Source organism: Myxocyprinus asiaticus, chromosome 3 (genome assembly GCF_019703515.2).
Source record: "Myxocyprinus asiaticus isolate MX2 ecotype Aquarium Trade chromosome 3, UBuf_Myxa_2, whole genome shotgun sequence".
NCBI classification, from domain to species: Eukaryota; Metazoa; Chordata; class Actinopteri; order Cypriniformes; family Catostomidae; genus Myxocyprinus; species Myxocyprinus asiaticus.
In genome coordinates this window covers 6,510,001-6,531,823 of record NC_059346.1, presented here as the reverse complement: position 1 = coordinate 6,531,823, position 21,823 = coordinate 6,510,001, and the positions used below count along the sequence as shown (strand labels likewise).

Sequence of the window (21,823 nt, the reverse complement as noted above, 5' to 3'; positions counted from 1 at the left end):
GCGTCACATTATTTTCATGTTAATCAAATTTCAAAGTTTTTAGACAGAAGCTTAGTTTCTGTTTGGTATATAAATTATCATTTAGATACATTATAATTCTCTTTAGTATTATAAATTATAATTTGTATGCAAAGTCAATACAACTACCGGTACATAACATTAATTTATTTATGGACTTGATGACAAACTGATGTTCTGTTTTCACTTTCATTATTTCATCATTTATATTTAAAGTGAACTTAACAGCAGGACAAAAAAGTGGATTTGTATCGATATATAAGACTTGAAGTGTAAATGCAGCCTAATAGGCTTACCGCTGTCTTGTATGTTGTTAATAGGGCTGCAACTTATGATTATTTTGATAATTATTATTTTTTATTTTATTTTTTTATTAATTGGATAAAAAAAATACACATTTTATTTTTAAAATAATAAATTATTTTATTTTATACAATGTGTTTAAAATAAGGTTTAAAATATAAATGTTACAATATAATACAAATGGAAATACACACACCTGACGTAGCAACCGGTCCACATCCCAAATAGCACACGTACATCTTCTCGATGTTTGTTTTAGATCTTTTCATCTGGAAAGCATCACAACCTAATTAACATCTGCTAAACATCTTAAAAAGATCATATTTACAAACGTTCTAAATCATAAACATCTCAAAGACATCTGCTGAATGTCTTACTGACATCCGAGAGGAAATGTCTTATAGACGTATTGCAGATGAGTAAACAACGTTAAAGATACATCTTCCAGATGTAAACACATCAAATAGACATCTGGTTGATGCTCCCCTGTGCTGCACAACTGGTTGTGTTTTTTCCGCTTCATGTCTACACCATATTTCAAACGAGTTACATCATGCAAGCATATTTTTCTACAACTGTAAAGTGACGGAGTTGTTAATCAAACAACTAAATGAGAAATTGAGAAAACCACATGCTGCTCTTGACTGGATATTAACTTTAGGAGCCTTAAAAAGTATTAATGTATTATAATTGTACAGCGAAGACCAGTAATTTGAGAAGTTTTATGTTGCATTTCATACTTTATTTTCAATTTCTGAATGTTCACTTGAATACTTGATACCGCTGTTGAATGTTTCAAGAACTGTTTTTTATTTATTTATATCTTTGTTCTCATCTTTTGTGAGTAATTACTTCAGAACTTGAAACAATTGAAGGATTCATATTTACTTAAATTAGTTAGGCTTTTGTTGTGGTATCGAAATTGGTAATGTGAATCATCAGATTGCTTTGATATGTCAGCAGAATGGACAATACAACTGAAATATACCCAAATTAATCAGAATCGAATCTAATTGAATAGAATCAAAAGCTTGTGAATCAGAATCGAATCAAATTGGAAAATCTGTGTCGATTCCCAGCCCTACACGTGCCTAGTTAGCACAAGGCGTTATTGTCTACCAGTTAGTCTGCCACCTGTTTATGAAAGCAGCATTATTCTGTATCTTAACACAAACCTTGCCTCAGACCTATATATATATATAGTATTCGATTACGTCATCAAACACGCCCCCGCCGCCATGATGAATGGAGACGCCGGTAAAAAGCTTTGTGTTTCTCCGGTACCAACTAGACAAAGACAGAAATTCGAAACATCGTGACAGCGCAAAACATTTCAGTTTGTATAGAAACGCTGGATAATATTTCACGAAGTTGTTACGGTAAGATAATATGAAGATAAACTTAACTGGTGAATTGAGTCTTGTAAGAACTTCTAAGAAAAACAGGCTTAAAGAGGCTTCTTGTGTAAGTATGACTTTTATATTTGTTGTCATTTTATACATTCATAGCATATAAAATGTGTAAACCAACAAGGGTCTCTTTATTCATAGTTTCATAGCTTTGTCTTCGCTGATACCTGCTGCAATGACTGAGAGTGTTTTACTTTAGAAACGAGACCAAGCCAAGTTTTGTATTACTTTGAATGTTACATTGTCTACTTGAAAATAAATGTTATAAATGATGCACGGTCAAACACTGCAGTATTCAGTAAATAAGATTACATGCCGATACATGCTGAGTACGGACTGCTTTATGTAAACAAAGTACAGAATGCTAGTGTTGTAAATTCAAGAATCAGTTTATTGTCATTGAGCATTTACGCATGTACAAGAGATAATAATATTTTACTAAAGGGCCAAGACGGAACAGAAGATCACTTACAAAGCCTTAAGTTGACCATCACTTTTTTTTTTTTTTTTTTTTTAAACAGCGGGATATTTATCCTTGCAGTTCCTTGGTTTATCTTAAAAGACGTGATCGGAATACATCCAGCTGAACGTTTTTTTTTTTTTCTTTTCTTACTAAGCGTCCTGATGTCCACTCCTTCGTGTTTCTTCGCCCGTTGGCCAGAGTATAGCACTCTACAACTGGTTACCATTTAAAAATCCAAACAACCAGTTTATAAAGTATATAAACTTGATAGTTTATACCAAACTTAAAATACTACACTAAACTTTACGTGGTATTTAGTAATACTCTTTCTCCCACTGCACCGGCAGATGAACTGTTTTGATTTGTGTCTCCAGACAAGATGGTGACTGCGCTTGTCGTGACGTCATCGGAATACTATCTATATAGGATGCCAAAAATTCTTCACTGTGCTCTGAGCTGAGGGTTGACTCTTTCCATGTGCTTTATGTAGAAAAAGCTGTCTGGTCATCCTAATGTTGTGCAGTTCTGCTCCGCTGCGTCCATCAGTAAAGAAGAGTCGGACACAGGCCAGGCTGAGTTCCTCATTCTCACTGAACTCTGTAGAGGTACACACACACACACACCGCTTTTTTAAAGATAAATTTGTGTGATATCGAATTATTAGGGCTGTCAGTGGATTAAAATAATTAACTGTGATTAATCTAATCTGATTTGTCTGGGATTGTTGGTTCTCTTATTCCAACCTGTCCTTAGAAATAAAATTGAAAATAATAAAACATTTTAATATGGAAGTAGATAAATGTGTTAACTGCATTAAATAAATTTAACACTGTTACAAATGTTTAATTCATCCAAAAAGTTAGCATAGTAACTTTGGCAACCCTTAAAATATGTATTAAATGGTATAAAAATAGCTTTGGAATTCGATACTAGCTCATTGCTTTGCACACTTTGCTCTTAAACAAATGCTCTTTATCTTTTTAATAAAGGCAACATGGAAACTGTTCACTAACCTAAAGGTATAGTTCACCCAAAAATGTAAATTCTCTCATCATTTACTCACTTTTAAGGCGTGGTCACACTTACCTTCGCACTGCAAAATTCCGTGGGCGAAATACAATAATCTCAATGGGAATCCGCGCGATCGTGAATTTAGCGCCATAGACTTCCAGTGGCAAAGAATTTCCCCTCTCGGCTTTCATGTTGAGTTCAAGTTTGGTGAACTTTGACATGCGAATTCGCCATGTTGACCTAAAGGAAGTAACCTCTGTGTGGGCAGTGCTTCATACACTTTATATTCACAATATACAAGGATATAATTTTAATGGTGAGCTTCTTTTTAACTTGCGTCTCACAGAGTATGAAGTGTAGCATTAAAAAGGGGCTGCTTGACAATTATATTTCTGCTGGTTTTAAACGTGCTCAACGTCTGCCCACGCCATCTTCGCCCACGGAATTTCGCCATGCGAAGGTATGTGTGACCGCGCCTTTATGCTATCACAAATTCGTATTACTTTCTTTGAAACACAAATTAAGATTTTTGGAGGACATTATGATGCCTGTTTGTCCATGCAATGCCAATCAATCGGGTTCAAAACTTTCAAGCTCCGAAAAAGGACATAAAGGCAGCAAAATGGTCATCCATACGACTCGAGTGGTTTATTTAGTCCATGTCTTCTGAAGTGATACAATCAGTTTTGGGTGAGAAACAAAGCAAAATGTAATGCATGCGCAGAGCGTGTGTACAGCGCTAGTACCTTTGCGTACACATGTAGAAAGCATGTTAAGCTTTCTAGTGATAAAGGAGTTACATTTTGGTCTGTTTCTCACCCAAAACCAGTCATATTGCTTCAGAAGACATGGATTAAACCATGCGAGTTGTATGGATTACCTTTATGCTGCCTTTATGTACTTTTTGGAGCTTGAAAGTTTTGAACCCCATAGACTTGCATTGTATGGACAAACAGACATCATTATTGTCCATAAAAAATCTTTGTTTGTGTTCCGCAGAAAGCAAAATAAGAAAGTCATACAAGTTTGAGAGTTCATAAGGGTGAGTAAATGATGAGAGAATGATCATTTTTGGGTGAACTATCCCTTTAACATATTAAACACTCTCTCTGACATTCTTTTCCTTTTGTCCGTTTCCTGTGTTCATGCTGACCTCTGCGCTGTTTCCTGTAGGTCAGGTGGTTGACTTTGTGAACAAAGTGGAGCAGAATGGGCCAATGTCATGTGACACGGTTCTGAAGATTTTTTACCAGTCATGTCGTGCCGTGCAGCACATGCACAAACAGTCTCCACCAATCATACACCGGGACCTGAAGGTGAGTCCCCTTCCCCTTTCAGACAGTGGTTTAAATACTTTAATGAGAGTTCACTCACAGAACATCAGAACATTATATGAGCAAAGAAGAATTGGTTATTGAAGAAATCGGGTGAATCTTATGAAAATATGTCCAGGTCATATTTATTTATATATATATATATATATATATATATATATATATATATATATATATATATATATATATATACAGGTGCATCTCAATAAATTAGAATGTCGTGGAAAAGTTCATTTATTTCAGTAATTCAACTCAAATTGTGAAACTCGTGTATTAAATAAATTCAATGCACACAGACTGAAGTAGTTTAAGTCTTTGGTTCTTTTAATTGTGATGATTTTGGCTCACATTTAACAAAAACCCACCAATTCACTATCTCAAATAATTAGAATATGGTGACATGCCAATCAGCTAATCAACTCAAAACACCTGCAAAGGTTTCCTGAGCCTTCAAAATGGTCTCTCAGTTTGGTTCACTAGGCTACACAATCATGGGGAAGACTGCTGATCTGACAGTTGTCCAGAAGACAATCATTGACACCCTTCACAAGGAGGGTAAGCCACAAACATTCATTGCCAAAGAAGCTGGCTGTTCACAGAGTGCTGTATCCAAGCATGTTAACAGAAAGTTGAGTGGAAGGAAAAAGTGTGGAAGAAAAAGATGCACAACCAACCGAGAGAACCGCAGCCTTATGATTGTCAAGCAAAATCAATTCAAGAATTTGGGTGAACTTCACAAGGAATGGACTGAGGTTGGGGTCAAGGCATCAAGAGCAAGGAATTTGGCTACAGTTGTCGTATTCCTCTTGTTAAGCCACTCCTGAACCACAGACAACGTCAGAGGCGTCTTACCTGGGCTAAGGAGAAGAAGAACTGGACTGTTGCCCAGTGGTCCAAAGTCCTCTTTTCAGATGAGAGCAAGTTTTGTATTTCATTTGGAAACCAAGGTCCTAGAATCTGGAGGAAGGATGGAGAAGCTCATAGCCCAAGTTGCTTGAAGTCCAGTGTTAAGTTTCCACAGTCTGTGATGATTTGGGGTGCAATGTCATCTGCTGGTGTTGGTCCATTGTGTTTTTTGAAAACCAAAGTCACTGCACCCATTTACCAAGAAATTTTGGAGCACTTCATGCTTCCTTCTGCTGACCAGCTTTTTAAAGATGCTGATTTCATTTTCCAGCAGGATTTGGCACCTGCCCACACTGCCAAAAGCACCAAAAGTTGGTTAAATGACCATGGTGTTGGTGTGCTTGACTGGCCAGCAAACTCACCAGACCTGAACCCCATAGAGAATCTATGGGGTATTGTCAAGAGGAAAATGAGAAACAAGAGACCAAAAAATGCAGATGAGCTGAAGGCCACTGTCAAAGAAACCTGGGCTTCCATACCACCTCGGCAGTGCCACAAACTGATCACCTCCATGCCACGCCGAATTGAGGCAGTAATTAAAGCAAAAGGAGCCCCTACCAAGTATTGAGTACATATACAGTAAATGAACATACTTTCCAGAAGGCCAACAATTCACTAAAAATGTTTTTTTTATTGGTCTTATGATGTATTCTAATTTTTTGAGATAGTGAATTGGTGGGTTTTTGTTAAATGTGAGCCAAAATCATCACAATTAAAAAAGAACCAAAGACTTAAACTACTTCAGTCTGTGTGCATTGAATTTATTTAATACACGAGTTTCACAATTTGAGTTGAATTATTGAAATAAATGAACTTTTCCACGACATTCTAATTTATTGAGATGCACCTGTATATATATATATATATATAGTTGAAGTCACAAGTTTACATACACTTTAGCCAGATATATTTAAACTCAGTTTTTCAAAATTCCTGACATTTAATTGTAGAAAACATTTCCTGTTTTAGGTCAATTAGGATCACTTCTTTATTTTAAGATTGTGAAATTTCAGAATAATAGTAGAGAGAATTATTTATTTTGGCTTTTATTACTTTCATCACATTCCCAGTGGGTCAGAAGATTACATACACTGTTAGTGTTTGCCTTTAAATTGTTTAACTTAGGTCAGACATTTCGGGTAGCCTTCCACAGACTTCTCACAATAAGTTGCTGGAATTTTGGCCCATTCCTCCAGACAGAACTGGTGTAACTGAGTGAGGTTTGTAGGCCTCCTTGCTTGCACATGCTTTTTCAGTTCTGCCCACAAATTTTCTATCATATTGAGGTCAGGGCTTTTTCCCCTTTTCTCCCCAATTTGGAATGCCCAATTCCCAATGTGCTTTTAAGTCCTCGTGGTGGCGTAGTGACTTGCCTTGATCCGGGTGGCGGAGGACGAATCTCAGTTGCCTCCGCGTCTGAGACTGTCAATCCACGCATCTTAACACGTGGCTTGTTGAGTGCGTTACCGCAGAGATGTAGCGCGTGTGGAGGCCCACGCTGTTCTCCGCTGCATCCACGCACAACTCACCACGTGCCCAACCAAGAGTGACCACGAGGAGGTTACCCCATGTGACTCTAACCACCCTAGCAACTGGGCCAATTTGGTTGCTTAGGAGACCTGGCTGGAGTCACCATCCCTCCTTTTCTTGAAAAAAAGCTCAAATCTGGGTTACAGTGAGGCACTTACAATGCATTCAGAAAGTATTCAGACTCCTTCATTTTTTTGACATTTTGTAAAGTTGCAGGCTTATGTTAAAATGCTTTATTATTTTTTTTCACATCAATCTAAACTACATACCCCATAATGACAAAGCAAAAACCAGTTTTGATAACTTTGCAAATTTATTAAAAAGAAAAAACTGAAATATCACATTGACATAGGTATTCAGACCGTTGGAGTCACGAGACTCCATGCCAGGTTCGGAACTGTGACCGGCGAGCTCTGCGCACTTTGTTAGTTTTAATAATTTTAAGTCATAAACAGGTGAGATTCGATACACCCTGATCCTTAACTGTTCTAGGAAGAAATTTTGTCAAAGGATTCAAAATCCTCAGGCGCTGGAGACATTAAAAGACACTTGAGTGCTCAAGCTGATACCTCTGACAAGGCCCCGAGCCAGGGACTCGATTTGGCCGGAGAAGTGAAGGAAATTCGGCATCAACTGTCGAACATGTCGGCAATACTGACGAAGTTCGTTGCTGACTTGGAGGATCTTGCTGTAGTACGTTGATCGATCACTGCCATGGAGACGAAATTCACTGAGTCTGTTACAAAAGTGGCAGATGTTGAGAAATGGATAGATTATCTGGAGTCATTGGAGAGGGAATTAGCTGCTAACCCACTAGCGACCAAGGTAGACTTGGAGTGTGTTTGGGAAAAGTTGGAAGACCTTGAGAATCGTAACCGGCAAAACAACATCCGAATTGTTTGAATTCCTGAGGACGAAGAAGGCCAAGATATGGTGAAATTCCTAGACGAGCTCTTCCTGAGTCTGCTCGACATAACGGGCCATAAGCTGGAAATCGAGCGAGCTCACAGAGTTCTGGCTCGAAGATCTGGGGAGACAGGCCCTGATCAATTCTGTCCAAATTTCTGAGATCATCCAATAAAGATCTCGTGTTACGTGAGGCAAGGAGTAAAGGAAGGCTTTCTTGGAAGAACCACAGCAGTTTCTTGTTTCCAGACTTTGCGAATTCGACGAGAGAAACGTGATCGATTCAAGGAAAGCAAGAAACTCGTACATCAACGGAAGGTCACTTTTGCACTGATGTTCCCACCCAAATTGAGAATAGATACTAAGGATGTCCGCAAAATGTTTACTTGCCAACAGCAAGTCCTTCAAAAAGTCAATGGAAAGAGTAAGTCATTGTGTGATGCTCTTGATACATGGGCCGGCTCACTGAACATTCGTTTGACTGCCCGTGGAAATTGAATGGCCTTTTTTTTTTTTTTTTTTTTTTGTGCTGGTTCTGCTAGCAGCTGGAGCTTGTTTTGTGGAGGAACACACCTTTGGGACAGTTATGTGGATGAATCTACACGTTCTTTGTGCTAATTCTGGCTGGAGTTTGTTTTATAGATTATTTTCTGTTGTGTAATTCTGTCTCACAAAATTTGTATAGAAGCACCGGACTTGAGCAATCCGACAGCGAAGTTGTCGCGGAGTCTCTCGTAGCCGTACATGGACTGTTTGAACTTAGAAGGATGGACGCCAGTTGGCACTGTCGTGCGCGGGGTTAATGCGCACTTCTTTTTTTTTTTTTTTTTTCTGGGGGATGTTCGGGGGTTGATTGTTGCACCAATGTTGGAATGTGGTCTTTATAATTTTATTTTTGACACAATCTATTTTTTCTAATATGTCAAAATGTCAAATATTAGTATAAGTGGATTTTCTCTCGCCATGTGGAATGGGAATGGGTTGGGGCACCCCATAAAAAGAAGGAAGGTTATTTCTTTTCTTAAATGTAAGAAATATGATAAAGTGTTTCTTCAAGAAACGCATTTTTCCCAGCAGGAAGCTGAAAAATTTGAGAAGATATGGGTTGGACATGTTTTCTTTAGTGCTGGCTCAAGTAAGAGCAGGGGAGCCATTACATTGATAAGTAAACATCTACAATTCAAATGTCTCAAACAGATTAAAGATAAATTAGGAAGCGTTATTATTGTTTTAGCAGAAATTCAGGGGCAAGGTTTGATTTTGGTTAATATTTACACACCTAATGCTGATGATCAGGGCTTTTTTATAGATCTTGAAGGGATGTTGCAAGCCGCTGGCACCCCTCATGATATAACATTGGGAGGAGACTTTAATTTTTTGATGGACTCAGTCCTTGGTGAAGCAAAAGTGTGTAAGCCCCCTAGAGCAACATTGATGCTTCACAGGATGTGTAAAAATCTTGGTCTTACAGATATTTGGGGACTTTTAAACCCATCTGGTAGGGACTATAATTTTTTTTCATCAGTCCTTAAGATTTATTCTAGAATAGATTTTTTTTTTTATATCTAAGTCCCTCATTTCATCTGTTGTTGATTGCTTAATTGGAAACATTTTAGTCTCAGATCATGCCTTGGTGAGTTTAGAGGTGTTGCCACATATGGAGAAAAATAAATCATATACAGTTGTGCTCAAAAGTTTGCATACCCTTGGAGAATTAGTAATATATGTACCATTTTTAAAGAAAACATGAGTGAGCAGGCAAAACACATTTCTTTTATTTCTTATGGGATTCAAATTCAACTGTAGGTTATAACAGAATGGCAGAATCATAAAACAAAACATGGCAACAAAGAAAAAAATGAAATGACCCCTGTTCAAAAGTCTGCATACCCTTAGTTCTTAATACTGTGTATTGCCCCCTTTAGCATCAATGACAGCGTGCAGTCTTTTGTAATAGTTGTCTATGAGGCCCCAAATTCTTGCAGGTGGTTTAGCTGCCCATTTGTCTTGGCAAAATGCCTCCAGGTCATGCAGAGTCTTTGGTCGTCTTGCATGAACCGCACGTTTGAGATCTCCCCAGAGTGGCTCAATGATATTAAGGTCAGGAGACTGTGATGGCCACTCCAGAACCTTCACCTTTTTCTGCTGTAACCACTGAAGGGTCAACTTGGCCTTGTGCTTAGGGTCATTGTCGTGCTGGAAAGTCCAAGAGCGTCCCATGCACAGCTTTCATGCAGAAGAATGCAAATTGTCTGCCAGTATTTTCTGATAACATGCTGCTTTCATCTTGCCATCAATTTTCACAAGATTCCCCGTGCCTTTAAAGCTCACACACCCCAAAAACATCAGTAAGCCACCACCATGCTTCAGTGGGGATGGTATTCTTTTCACTATAGGCCTTGTTGACCCCTCTCCAAACATAGCGCTTATGGTTGTGACCATAAAGCTCTATTTTGATCTCGTCACTCCAAATTACAGTGTGCCAGAAGCTGTGAGGCGTGTCAAGGTGTTGTTGTGCATATTGTAACCGGGCTTTTTTGTGGCATTGGTGCAGTAAAGGCTTCTTTCTGGCAGCTCGACCATGCAGCTCATTTTTGTTCAAGTATCGTCATATTGTGCTCCTTGAAACAACCACACAGTCTTTTTCCTGAGCGGCCTGTATTTCTCCTGAGGTTACCTGTGGGGTTTTCGCCCCCCTCCTCGGTACAAAGATGTTTTGTTGTAACATTAATTCTGTGACTGCTAAGCACACCATTTCAAGCACCCACCCCACATTCCTAATTTTCTTATTTCTTTCTTTTGATTTTGGGGTGAGGTATGACCCGGACATGTTCTTGACAGATTTTCTGAGATTCACTAAAAAAGCCACAAGAGACAATGTGTTACGGTGATTTTACTATGGTTAAGGAGTGTTGTTATGCATTATGTGAAGCTAATGTAAAATCACTGTAATTATTAATCACAAATTAATACAGTATTAAAATGATGAGTTGTCTCAGGTAGGGATGGAATGGTTTCACGATATACCTCGACAGTTTTGTATTGTACTGCATAAATATAGTCATAACTTGAACCTAACCATAACCTAACCCTAACTTCTGAAAATTCAGAGAAACACTTTATATTCACTGACATTATATTCATGCAATACCATGAAAGAGAACATTTGTTTTAAAACTGAGGTGTTCCGTTGTGTGTATGTGCACTTTCTCACATGACTTGTGCCAAATAGTGGAGTACATTTGATAAAATGTCTTCTGTTCACAGATCGAGAATTTGCTAATCAGTCATCAGGGCACCATAAAGCTGTGCGACTTCGGCAGTGCCACAACCATCGCACATTATCCAGACTACAGCTGGTCTGCTCACAAGAGATCGATGGTAGAAGACGAGGTAGGAGACATAGAAACTACTAGTGTTTCTACTAGAGTCTAGTGTTCCTCCCCATTCGATCTTCATGCAACATATTAACATAAATCTTAATACCAAGTTTATATTGCCATGACATCATTGTCAAATAGTTGGTTATTATGCCATAATTTCCATTTTGATTAATTGATTAATGTATAATAATTGTGGAAATGATTACATTGGCCAGGGAGACATATTTTGTGGTGATTGTATTAAATTCATTGGCTATTTCCTGTTGAAGCATTGACTGATTAAATTGTTTGTTGATTTAATTAGTTTGCTGTGTTTCTGGTCCTCTTAAACCAGTTATTGGGAGTAAATTGAAACCCACACAATGTGCAAACCCTACATTTCTAAATGAACATCTGTTTGTGCTTAAATGGAAGTGTACTTTTGTACACAGCCATTTCTATTTTTAGGACTCATTTTTAGCATTTTAAAACCTTCCAACAAAGTGTGTAATACAGTTTATATGCTTGTGTAATTATTTGTTTGTAGTAGTATAATTTGTAAAAGTTAGAAGGAATTGTATGTTGTATAATTTTTTTTTTTTTTTGTAATTTTTTTTTTTTAAAGATTGGTAAAAGGAAAAGAAAAAAAACTGAACAGTTGGACTAAATGGTGACCAAGGCCGTGATTGATTTGAACTTCATCAATTTTTCTTTTAGTTCACACCAGCAAATCTTTACAATAAAGACCTATTAAATTATAAATCAACCCTCCTTTTCCCCTTTCTCTCCCTCTCAGATTACTAGAAACACGACTCCAGCATACAGGACGCCAGAGATGATAGACCTGTATTCCAACTACCCAATAAATGAAAAACAAGACATATGGGTGAGTTTGATTTGAGTATGTATTGTGACATACAGTATTTCCGAGTGAAATGGGATGTTCAGCTAGATACATTTTTGAAAGATTACAAAGTCATGTAGCCTATATATTCTTTTCTATGAAATAAATGACTCTGATGAATCATGCAATGTAAGACCAGGGATGGATAATAACGAAGTAAAATTGCATGAAGTTTAAATTTCATGTTGATGTATGATTGATGAATATAAGTGGGCTCCGCCCAGGGTGAAATCTCATTGGTCTGAAATCAGTCATATTAAAATAAGCTCTATTTTAAAGAACAAATATTTTTCGATTGGCTAATTTTTTCGGTTCTTGCAGTATTTTACTTTCCGTGAGGACAAGATAATTACATTATGCTGGAGGCTCGTCATAGAGCACATGGTTAGGACTCTGTAGCTGCTGTTGGGTTTTCCCCTATTTCTGATGGTAATGGTTGGCTTTATTACTTTGCTTTGATTCTCCTCTAGGCTCTGGGCTGCATTTTGTACCTGCTCTGTTTTAAGCAGCACCCTTTTGAAGAGGGAGCCAAACTCCAGATAGTCAACGGCAAATACAACATTCCTCAAAATGACACCAAGTACACAGTCTTTCACCAGCTCATCCGTAAGTGTCCTACAAAACGTTCGAGTTCCTTTCTCAAGATTTTTCCTTCTACTGTTGTTCTGCTCTTCTCTAAATGCGTGTGTGTTTGTTCCAGGGTCGATGTTGAAAATCAACCCAGAGGAGCGGCTGTCAATCAACGAACTGGTTAACCAACTGCAGGAGGTAGCCGCAGCCAGAAACGTCAACCCTAAATCACCCATTACCGAGGTACAGCCTGTCTAACAGAAACTCCATGCCGTCTTCTCTCTTATGAATTGTTCACGGATCATTCAAATATTTTAGTCTGTGATGTAGGACTGTGTTTAAAGGAATAATTCTCCCAAAAATGAAAATTCTCTCATTATTTACTCACCCTAATGCCATCCCAGATGAGTATGACTTTCTTTCTTCTGCTGAACACAAACACATTTTTTTAGAAGAATATTTCAGCTCTGTAGGTCCATTCATTGCAAGTCTTGAAAGCAAGCATAACTTTGAAGCTCAAAAAAGCATATAAAGGCAGCATAAAAGTAATCCATACGACTCCAGATTTGTTTTTCTCGTGCATATCGCCACCTAATTGGCTGTTGTGCAAATATGATTTATGATATGCACGAAGAATGGAAATTGAGATCTTTTGTGAATGTGCGTAGGAAGGCTGTTTGAAAGTAGATTTTATAGTACAAAATGACTTAAATATTGATCTGTTTCTTCCAGCCAGGTCTCCTAAGCAACCAAATTGGCCCGTTTGCTAGGGAGGGTAGAGTCACATGGGGTAACCTCGTCATGGTCACGATTAGTGGTTCTCGCTCTCAGTGGGGCGCGTGGTAAGTTATGCGTGGATGCACAGTGTGCTGATATTCAGTATACTTGTTTTAGTGATACTGCAACATGTAATAATTTTAATAATTATTATTACAATAAATGTTAATGATGACACTAAAACCATAAATAATTATAATTATTAGCATTATTGCTATTAGTTTGAATATTATATTTTCCATACAATAGTAATATTTTTCTGTATGTTTATTTTGGCGGAACTTTTATTTTGACGGACCTTCGAGTTCCTCTTGTGTGGTAGTTTTAATAAGGTTCACATTCTGAATGAAATGCTGAAATACTCGTGAGCTGAGATCTCAGAGCTGCACCAGAGGAGTTTGTGTGAGTGTTTACAGCCGCGCATAGAATAAACGCACCGCATTATGTGCATTACGTGCGGTGTGTGTTTATATAAAGTATGACAGAGAGTAGAACGGCACCTCTTTCATTCGTGCAGTGTGTGTTGACTACATATTATTTAATTAAAAGACATCCTTCCGCTGTTGAATGATTACACTTGGCCATATCAAGATTTTAATTTGACTGTCAAATTGTCATTGATTTAATATCAATAATGTCACATCCTGTAAAATTGTGCTAATTTAGACTGTAGTATGGTACTGAAATTAGCAACAAGATGATTTCATACCGTTTAAAAATTTTTGGTACTGCGATATTTCGTTAGCACCGGTAAACCACGCAACCCCTACTGCCTTTAAGTGATTTTTGGAGCTTCAGAGTTTTATACCCTGTTGACCTGCACTGTATGGAGATATTCTTCTAAAAATCTTTGTTAGCAGAAAAGTTATTTTTTTAAAAAAGTCACATCTGTGATGGCATGAGGGTGACTAAATGATGAGAGATTCTTCATTTGTGGTTGAACTATTTCTTTAATAGAAAAAAAAAGTTAGTTTAGTGAAGAAATTCATACGTAGGCACATTTTATATTTGTCTACAAAACTAATTACAAGCATTTAAGCATGAGCCTTTAGATAAACCTTTAAATCAAGGCTTTTAAGATCTGTAGATTTCAGCATTTGCCATTGAAAATCCTATGTTTGGTCGTCCGCTGTTTTCGATTCGCCTTGATATAATATCTGCTTCAGAACTGATTGGCTGAATGGTTTTGGTTGAATTAGGCTTCATTTAAAACAAACCCCTCGTTCTTTCTTGCCCACTTTCTCTCTCGCAAACACACGCTCACAGAGACAAGCAGAGTCCCACATACTGATCACAACTCTCTGAAGAGCCATTTAGAGACGCCGCCGCTCTCTTCCTTTCTTCATGACCTGCCAGAGGCAAAGGGGCGTCTCATCCCTCTCACTCTTTCTTTCTCTCTCTGTGACCTAATGGCCACTGATCTCACTACATAAGGACAGAAACGGATGAAAGACTCGTAAACAAGATGGAGAAAAACGATGGATAGAGATCAAGGAACAGATTTGGACAAACGAATCATCCTACAGTTCTATTAGTTGGATTATTAATTGCGCATGTGCAGTCATTTCTGCTGAAATGCTTCTGTTTTTGTAGTATTGTTTCCTACAGATTCTATTTTTGCAGCAGGGCATTCGGTTAGATTCGTTATACTAATTCAAAGTGATATTTCGTGAGTTCGTTTTTTGACCGATTCATTAAAAGAACCGGCTAAATACACTTAAAACACTATTTTCTACTTTTGAAAATATGTTCTCTCTATTTATAATCTCAGTTTAGATTACGTTTTTCCAATTAAATTTTTATTTTTATTTCAGTTTAGGAAAAAGTCATTTCATTTAGTTTTCATTTCACTGACGTGGCCGTCTAGTTAATGTTGATGTTGCGGTGCTGCCACGCTCCTGTGTGCACACATGGTGCATAGGGCAGCTTTAGGCTGATCTGGGTTAAGAAGGGGTTTCGCTCTGGATTAAAGTGATTACCACCAACAGCCAGAAGGAGAGAAAGACAGAGCCTACAGTGTTTGAGTCGTCTCGACGTTCTGCTTTCATTGACTTCACTCACTGAGTTCAGATCCGTCTGTAGACTGGAGTCTTTTCATCTGCTTTCCTCCTACTTCTGATCTTAATGTGTAACGGGGTGTTGTCCTGATGAGTCTGTTAAGTCCGTACTATTGTCTGAGGTCTGTGTATGACGGCTATGAATCTCTACAGCTGCTGGAGCAGAATGGAGGGTTTGGAAACAACAGCGCGCAGCTTCCCTCGCAGGTCAACAACATGCACAATGCTGGTGAGTACTTCACTACACAGCTTTAAATTTGATCTAAATCAACTATTTTCAAGCAAGTCTGTCTGCATGCAAATTTGTTTGGTTAACCCTAGAACGCATATGTAACTTCAGCCCCCTGAAATGCATATGCGGCTCAAAAAAGACCTAGGTGAAATCTAAAAGGAAAATTAACTCTAATGATAATTTTATTAGTAATTTAACATTTTATATTGTTGAAATATCTTTTATTTAATTCCATTGAATATGGAGTAGGACTTTTGGGTAACAAGCCAGTATAACTGAAATATTGGCAATTTCCATGTTTGGTGGTAAAATACACTAAGGTTCAAATGCACTAAGAAGTGGTTCAGGAGCTATAACCATTGTGCACTTATCTCAGGTTGCTCCATGGGGAATGTTCCTGTAATAGATATAATGTCAAGCACTTTGGATATAAGCATTGGCTGAATGACAACTTCATGTACTTGCATGCATAAATGTACTCATAACTTAAAACGTGAACACTGTATTTAACATATGTTTAATTTAATAACAAATGGAAACTGAAAACAATCAATGTGTTACAAAAAGAATACCAGTGTTAATTGCATTGAATAACATTGGAAATAAATATGGGTTATATAAAACCCACATACTGTATGCATTCTAAGGGTAGTGATGCAAATTCTCATATAATAATAATTTAAAAAAAATATTCAACTAAATTAAAAATAAGTCTTTACACATTATAGAAGACACTTTAATTGAGGAATACCTGGAGTGGCAGATTAAAAGACCACTTCATGTAAAAAAAAAAAAAAAATGTCTTAAAAAATAGACGCTTGGTCATTTTTGACCCACAAATGCGTTCTAGGGTTAAAAATTGTTTGTGTTAAGTTTTTAATTGTCACATTTACATAAATATAAAATTTTAGGATTAAGTAACTTTTAGCTTGAAACTGAATTTGTAATGCTGCAGAAAGCTTTGCCGTTTGTAGCCTTATGCACAACTGGTCATTAGAAGTGGCAACATTTTTGCATAATTTTGAGATACATCCTGCGTAAATCATACTACTAGTTCTCCGGAGAAATATCAGGCTGTCTTACAAGCATAATGAGTAAAAATTAAAAATTTTGCCCTGCAGAAACACAGATAGCACATTTATTGTTGAAAAATAATGCACCCCCGAGGTGTAACTCCGCTGCGCGTTGTGACCGCATTACCACCTCGGATGTGCATTTATTTTTGAACAATTCAACGGTCCGTCGTCAATTATTCCTTACTTAAATTAGTTGACTGCTTGGTTGGTTAGTTCAGTTCATTTGTTTCCTGTTTGTGTGTGGTTGCTAATGCACCAAAATTTCCCAGTCAATACTGTACAGTACACAGAACGGTAAAAACGGGCAGTTGCCAGGGCATTGCTATGCAGATGCTTAGGTGTTCTGAGAGGTTTTTAACATGTTGCTAGGGTGTTCTGGATGGTTTTTAACATGTTGCTATGCAGTTGCTAGGATGTTCTGGGTGGTTGCTAGTAGAGATGGACCGTTATATCGGTTTTACTGATTGATCTGTGCAGATGGTTGCTTTTTGAATCTATTAGTTATCAGCAAAAGTCTATGCCGATAGTTTTTCTTTATTTTTTATTCCTCTGTGGAGGATTCTACTGTTAGAATGGCTTGTTTCTACTGTATAACAGTTTTTTTATATTTAAAATCCTTAATCTGGTGAATATATAGGCTATAAAAATCATAATTTGGTAAATGCTTAAATATAGAGAATTTTAACGGAGCTAAGTCTCTGTCATTTCAAAATAAGAGTCCTGAAATAAGTAAATGTACTTCAGGCTTATTTATTGTTAAAAGTCCCACGTTTTGCAACAATTTTTCATTTTTTTCTGGTTATTATTGAGATTTTGTTTGCACAATAAAGTGCAGTAGGGATTTTGTAGCCTCTATGTCTGTGCCTGTCATTGTAAAGAAAGACTAAGTATTTTTGTAACATTCTATAAATCGATTTTGAGAACTATCAGCTGATTAAGTTATCGGCTTTTTCCACCACCTTAATTATCGTATCGGCCAAATCCACTATCGGTCGACTTCTAGTTGCTAGGTTGTTACTTACTGACCCAAGTCAAAGGAGCCCAATCCTGAGGTCTCTATGATATTCTGGTCTCTACAGTAGATATGCCTTGGCTCCCACCTTCAATGTAATGTTTGGGATTTTTTGCCCATTTCATTATCTGTCAGGTGAAAATTGTAACACCTAGATAGTAGCATACCTAGGTATCATTCTCTGAGGTACAGTTGGTATATCTAACCCAGAGTATGAGCAATAATAATATTGGGGCTTGCCTTCTCACTAATTAAAGGAGTATGCAGAATATACACAGTCCTTTACACTGTACTGTATATACAGGGTATTTCCTGCACAGATGTATTTTAAATTGCACATTAAGTTAAATGGATAAAAAGCTCTGAATGTAGTCCATTATTATGTTCAGGAAGTTGCAGGAAGTTTTTAGAGCTCTGTCTTTTGCAGTTATGTCAGGTGCTTAGCTTGAGAGATTTTCATCAAGGGGAATTCCAGACTTTATAGAAAGACACAGGACACCACAGCAACACTCATGTATTATACTAATGTAAACACACACACACATTTGTTTTTATATCATGGTGGATGACTTTCTATATACTATTTTGCCGAAACCGATAACTAAGGTGGTGGAAAAGCAGATAACCGATTAATCGGCCTATAGTTTAAACAGTTAAAGTTTCTTAGTCTTTAATTACTATGACGGGCAAAGACACTGAGGCTACAAGAGTCCAAAACAAATAAAATCCCAGATGTAGTTTATTTTTCAACCAAAGTCGCAATTATAATCAGGAAAAAAATGACGATTTTGTGCGTATGTGGGACTTTTAACTATAAACAATTTCGAAACACACCGGGGACTCTTATTTTGAAATGACAGAGACTTGGCTCCGTTACAGTGCCCTATATTTAAGTTGTAACCAAATAACTCTTTATAGCTAATATATTCACCAGATGAAGGGTTTTTTGTGTATTTCACCAGATGAGGTTTAATGAGGAATAAGGTTTATTTTTATTCACATGATATTAAGTTTGAGACACAATGTATGTGCTCACAGGGACGTTTCAAAATAGTCACATTTTCTTTTGTATGCCATCACTTGGTTATCTAATCAAAATAACAAAATATGCATTGAAGTGAGGATAAAAATATGGATGAATGTTGTCAACAATGAGAGATTTAGATGTAGAAAATCCTCACGAGGTGTCAGTGATTGTTTTTATTTCACCTCTATGGGCTGCTATTATGTTGCAGAACCAAGCCGTTTTAACTGTAGAATCCTCCAGCGCCAACCACAGGGAAACACAGAGGAATAGAACTATCGGTATAGATTTTTGCAGAAAAACCGATAGTTCGTAAAAGTAACTATCGGCACAGATTAATCGGTAAAACCGATATATCGATCTATCTCTAAAAGATACACACTCATGCCTGCTTACACCTCAAGACTTAACTGGGAAACAGCCTATTTTATATAATTGACAAGTTAACAAAACATTACTGGTATTAACCAGCTTCATTTTAAAAAGTATATAAAAAATATACAGCTAAACAAAGCAATTTTTCAAAGCTAATACAATACAAGCCTTACATGGTGATATTTCAATAGTGTAACCCTAAACCTACCATCATGCTGTCAGAAACCATACACAAACATCACAATGCCCTGGTCACATCCCTACCCCCATATTTACCCCCCGGGGAAGAGTTTCACCCACCGTGCGTTAAGAGGATTGGCTCTCTGTTCACCATCTGCTGAATTTACTCTGATTTTTTTGACTGAAAGTGATGATACCACTCACACAACTACACACACAATCCTACATTCTGCTTTTACAGTCTCAATTTTAGTTTGTTACATATTCATATGCTTTTGCGTAGTTCTGTGATGATAAAGGATTGCCTCAAACGCCATGCCGACAGACCATCTGATGCATAGTGCCCATAAAAATGCATCTCATGAGCCATGCATTTCAATTAATAGAAGCTATTGGCTTGTGATGGTGCTCGTCATTACGTGTGGATATGTGTGTTTTCAAATCTCTAGGTGTGTATGATGCAGATCAGGGCATGGGTGGAGGTCTCCTGGACATTCTAAAAGGAGGAACCGAAAGATTCCTCACCAACATCAAAGACACCTCTTCCAAAGTCATCCAGTCCGTGGCCAGGTGAGACTCACATATACACACACAGTGGTGGATTCATTCTCTTTTCTTACCCATGCAGCTTTTCACATTAACCAGAGCGAATGCCAGGGTGAGTTGTATTCTGGTTTGCATTGTTTTAGTTAAGAATCATTACTTTCCGCTGAGACATTGACAGATTCAATGGAATGAAGGAAGATGTCGTAGTGCCGTAGAGAGTACTAGTAATCTGCGGGCAGGTAATCTGATATCACTTTATCTAGCTCACAAAACAATGCCCAACTGCTGACGCCCACAGCTGTTTCTGCTGTTTTAGTCATATATTACAAAGTGAAAGTCCTTGTTTTAAAGCTTACTGGTCTCACTTTATATTAGGTGTCTTTAACTACTATGTACTAACATAAAAAAACATACAATACAATGTACTTATTGCAGATTCCCACAAGATGTCACACATTTGCTGCTACTGAGGTTTAGGTACGTTTAGGGTTTAGGTTAGGTTTAGGGTAAGGGTTGGTGTTGGGGTAGGTGTAGGGGTGTGTTTAGGGTTAGGTGTAAGGTTAACAGTGTAACTACGGATGTAATTAAATGCAGGTACTTTAATTGCAATATAATTGCAATGCATCAACACGTATGTACATAATATGTACATTGTATCAAATGCTTAAGTACATAGTAAAGACACCGAATATAAAGTGGGGTCCAGCTTAATCAAAGTCAGCATGAAATCAAAATTGTCCCTATTTACTTCATTAATACACATTCCTGGTTGTTTTATAATGCTCTGCCTCTGAAATGTCCTTCCTTTATGGCTAATGTCACCAAGCCCTATTTTTTTTTTTCAACCCCTCCTCTCCAACCACCCAACATATAGAGACCACTTTTCACGATGCAATTTATTCTCAATGGGTAAAGTCAAGTACTACCCCTTTTTTTCTGGTTTAATATGCCATTTCACACAGAAATATGTCACATTACTGAAGTAAAATGGGATAAATGCTGTTTCATGTTGACTTAAAAAAAAAAAAAAAAAAAGAGTAGTTTGACACCTAAAGCAATAAATATCCCCATCAGAATCTACATTTGTCTCTAGTTGTCGTGATTTAATATATAAAGAGATAACTGCCCAATCACAGATCTACAAGATCTGAAATTCCCCTCCACAAGCCCTGCCATAATACAGTATGTTTGCATTTTTGCGATCATGCTGTGTAATTATTTCCCTTGCATTTCCACTGGTCTGTCATGTTCCATTTCTCCTAAGTTGGCCCATAGTTTGGTTTCATTTCTTATTTTTATTCATTGTCTTGTTATTTGTTCATTTTGTTCCTGAATCACGTGTCTTGGTCCTAAATCACCAACCCTTTGCAGCTCCAGGTAACTATGGGGCCGCACCAGTGTGTCTGCATTACGTGTGTGTGTGTGTGTGTGTGTGTGTTTAAGATTTTGTGTGAACTTCACTCCACCCTCATGGCTTTCTCATGCTGTGTGTATCCATGACCACAGCCTGCTACCATCAACACACAGCTTTACCCTGATCAATAGAATACATGTTGAAATTAGTGAAAATTAGAATTAAGAAGTTTGCCTACTAAATCCATTTGTGTGAATACTGCGTGTTACTCCTTCAAACTAGCAGACAGACTTTAAAGGGATGGTTCACCCAAACATGAAAATTCTCTCGTCACTGACTCACCCTCATCATGTTGTTCCAGATCCGTTTGACTTTCATTCTTCTTTGGAACACAAATGGAGACATATAGCAGAATGTTCATGCAACACTCTTCCATACATTGAAAGAGATTTATGTCAAGCTCCTAAAAGTACT

The 21,823-nt window shown here is 37.5% G+C and overlaps 1 protein-coding gene across 2 annotated transcripts in view; it reads left to right on the top strand.

Annotated features, from left to right (window-relative positions):
* The window catches only part of LOC127430104 (cyclin-G-associated kinase-like), a 69,611-nt gene that overhangs the window by 14,954 nt on the left and 32,834 nt on the right, over positions 1 to 21,823 (top strand). For both annotated transcript variants that reach the window (XM_051679586.1, XM_051679596.1), the window contains 8 exons: positions 2,684 to 2,798; positions 4,378 to 4,520; positions 11,148 to 11,273; positions 12,039 to 12,128; positions 12,617 to 12,752; positions 12,847 to 12,959; positions 15,704 to 15,779; positions 19,899 to 20,019. In XM_051679586.1, coding sequence (XP_051535546.1) covers positions 2,684 to 2,798; positions 4,378 to 4,520; positions 11,148 to 11,273; positions 12,039 to 12,128; positions 12,617 to 12,752; positions 12,847 to 12,959; positions 15,704 to 15,779; positions 19,899 to 20,019 — 920 coding nt within the window. The remainder of the gene's footprint in view (positions 1 to 2,683; positions 2,799 to 4,377; positions 4,521 to 11,147; positions 11,274 to 12,038; positions 12,129 to 12,616; positions 12,753 to 12,846; positions 12,960 to 15,703; positions 15,780 to 19,898; positions 20,020 to 21,823) is intronic.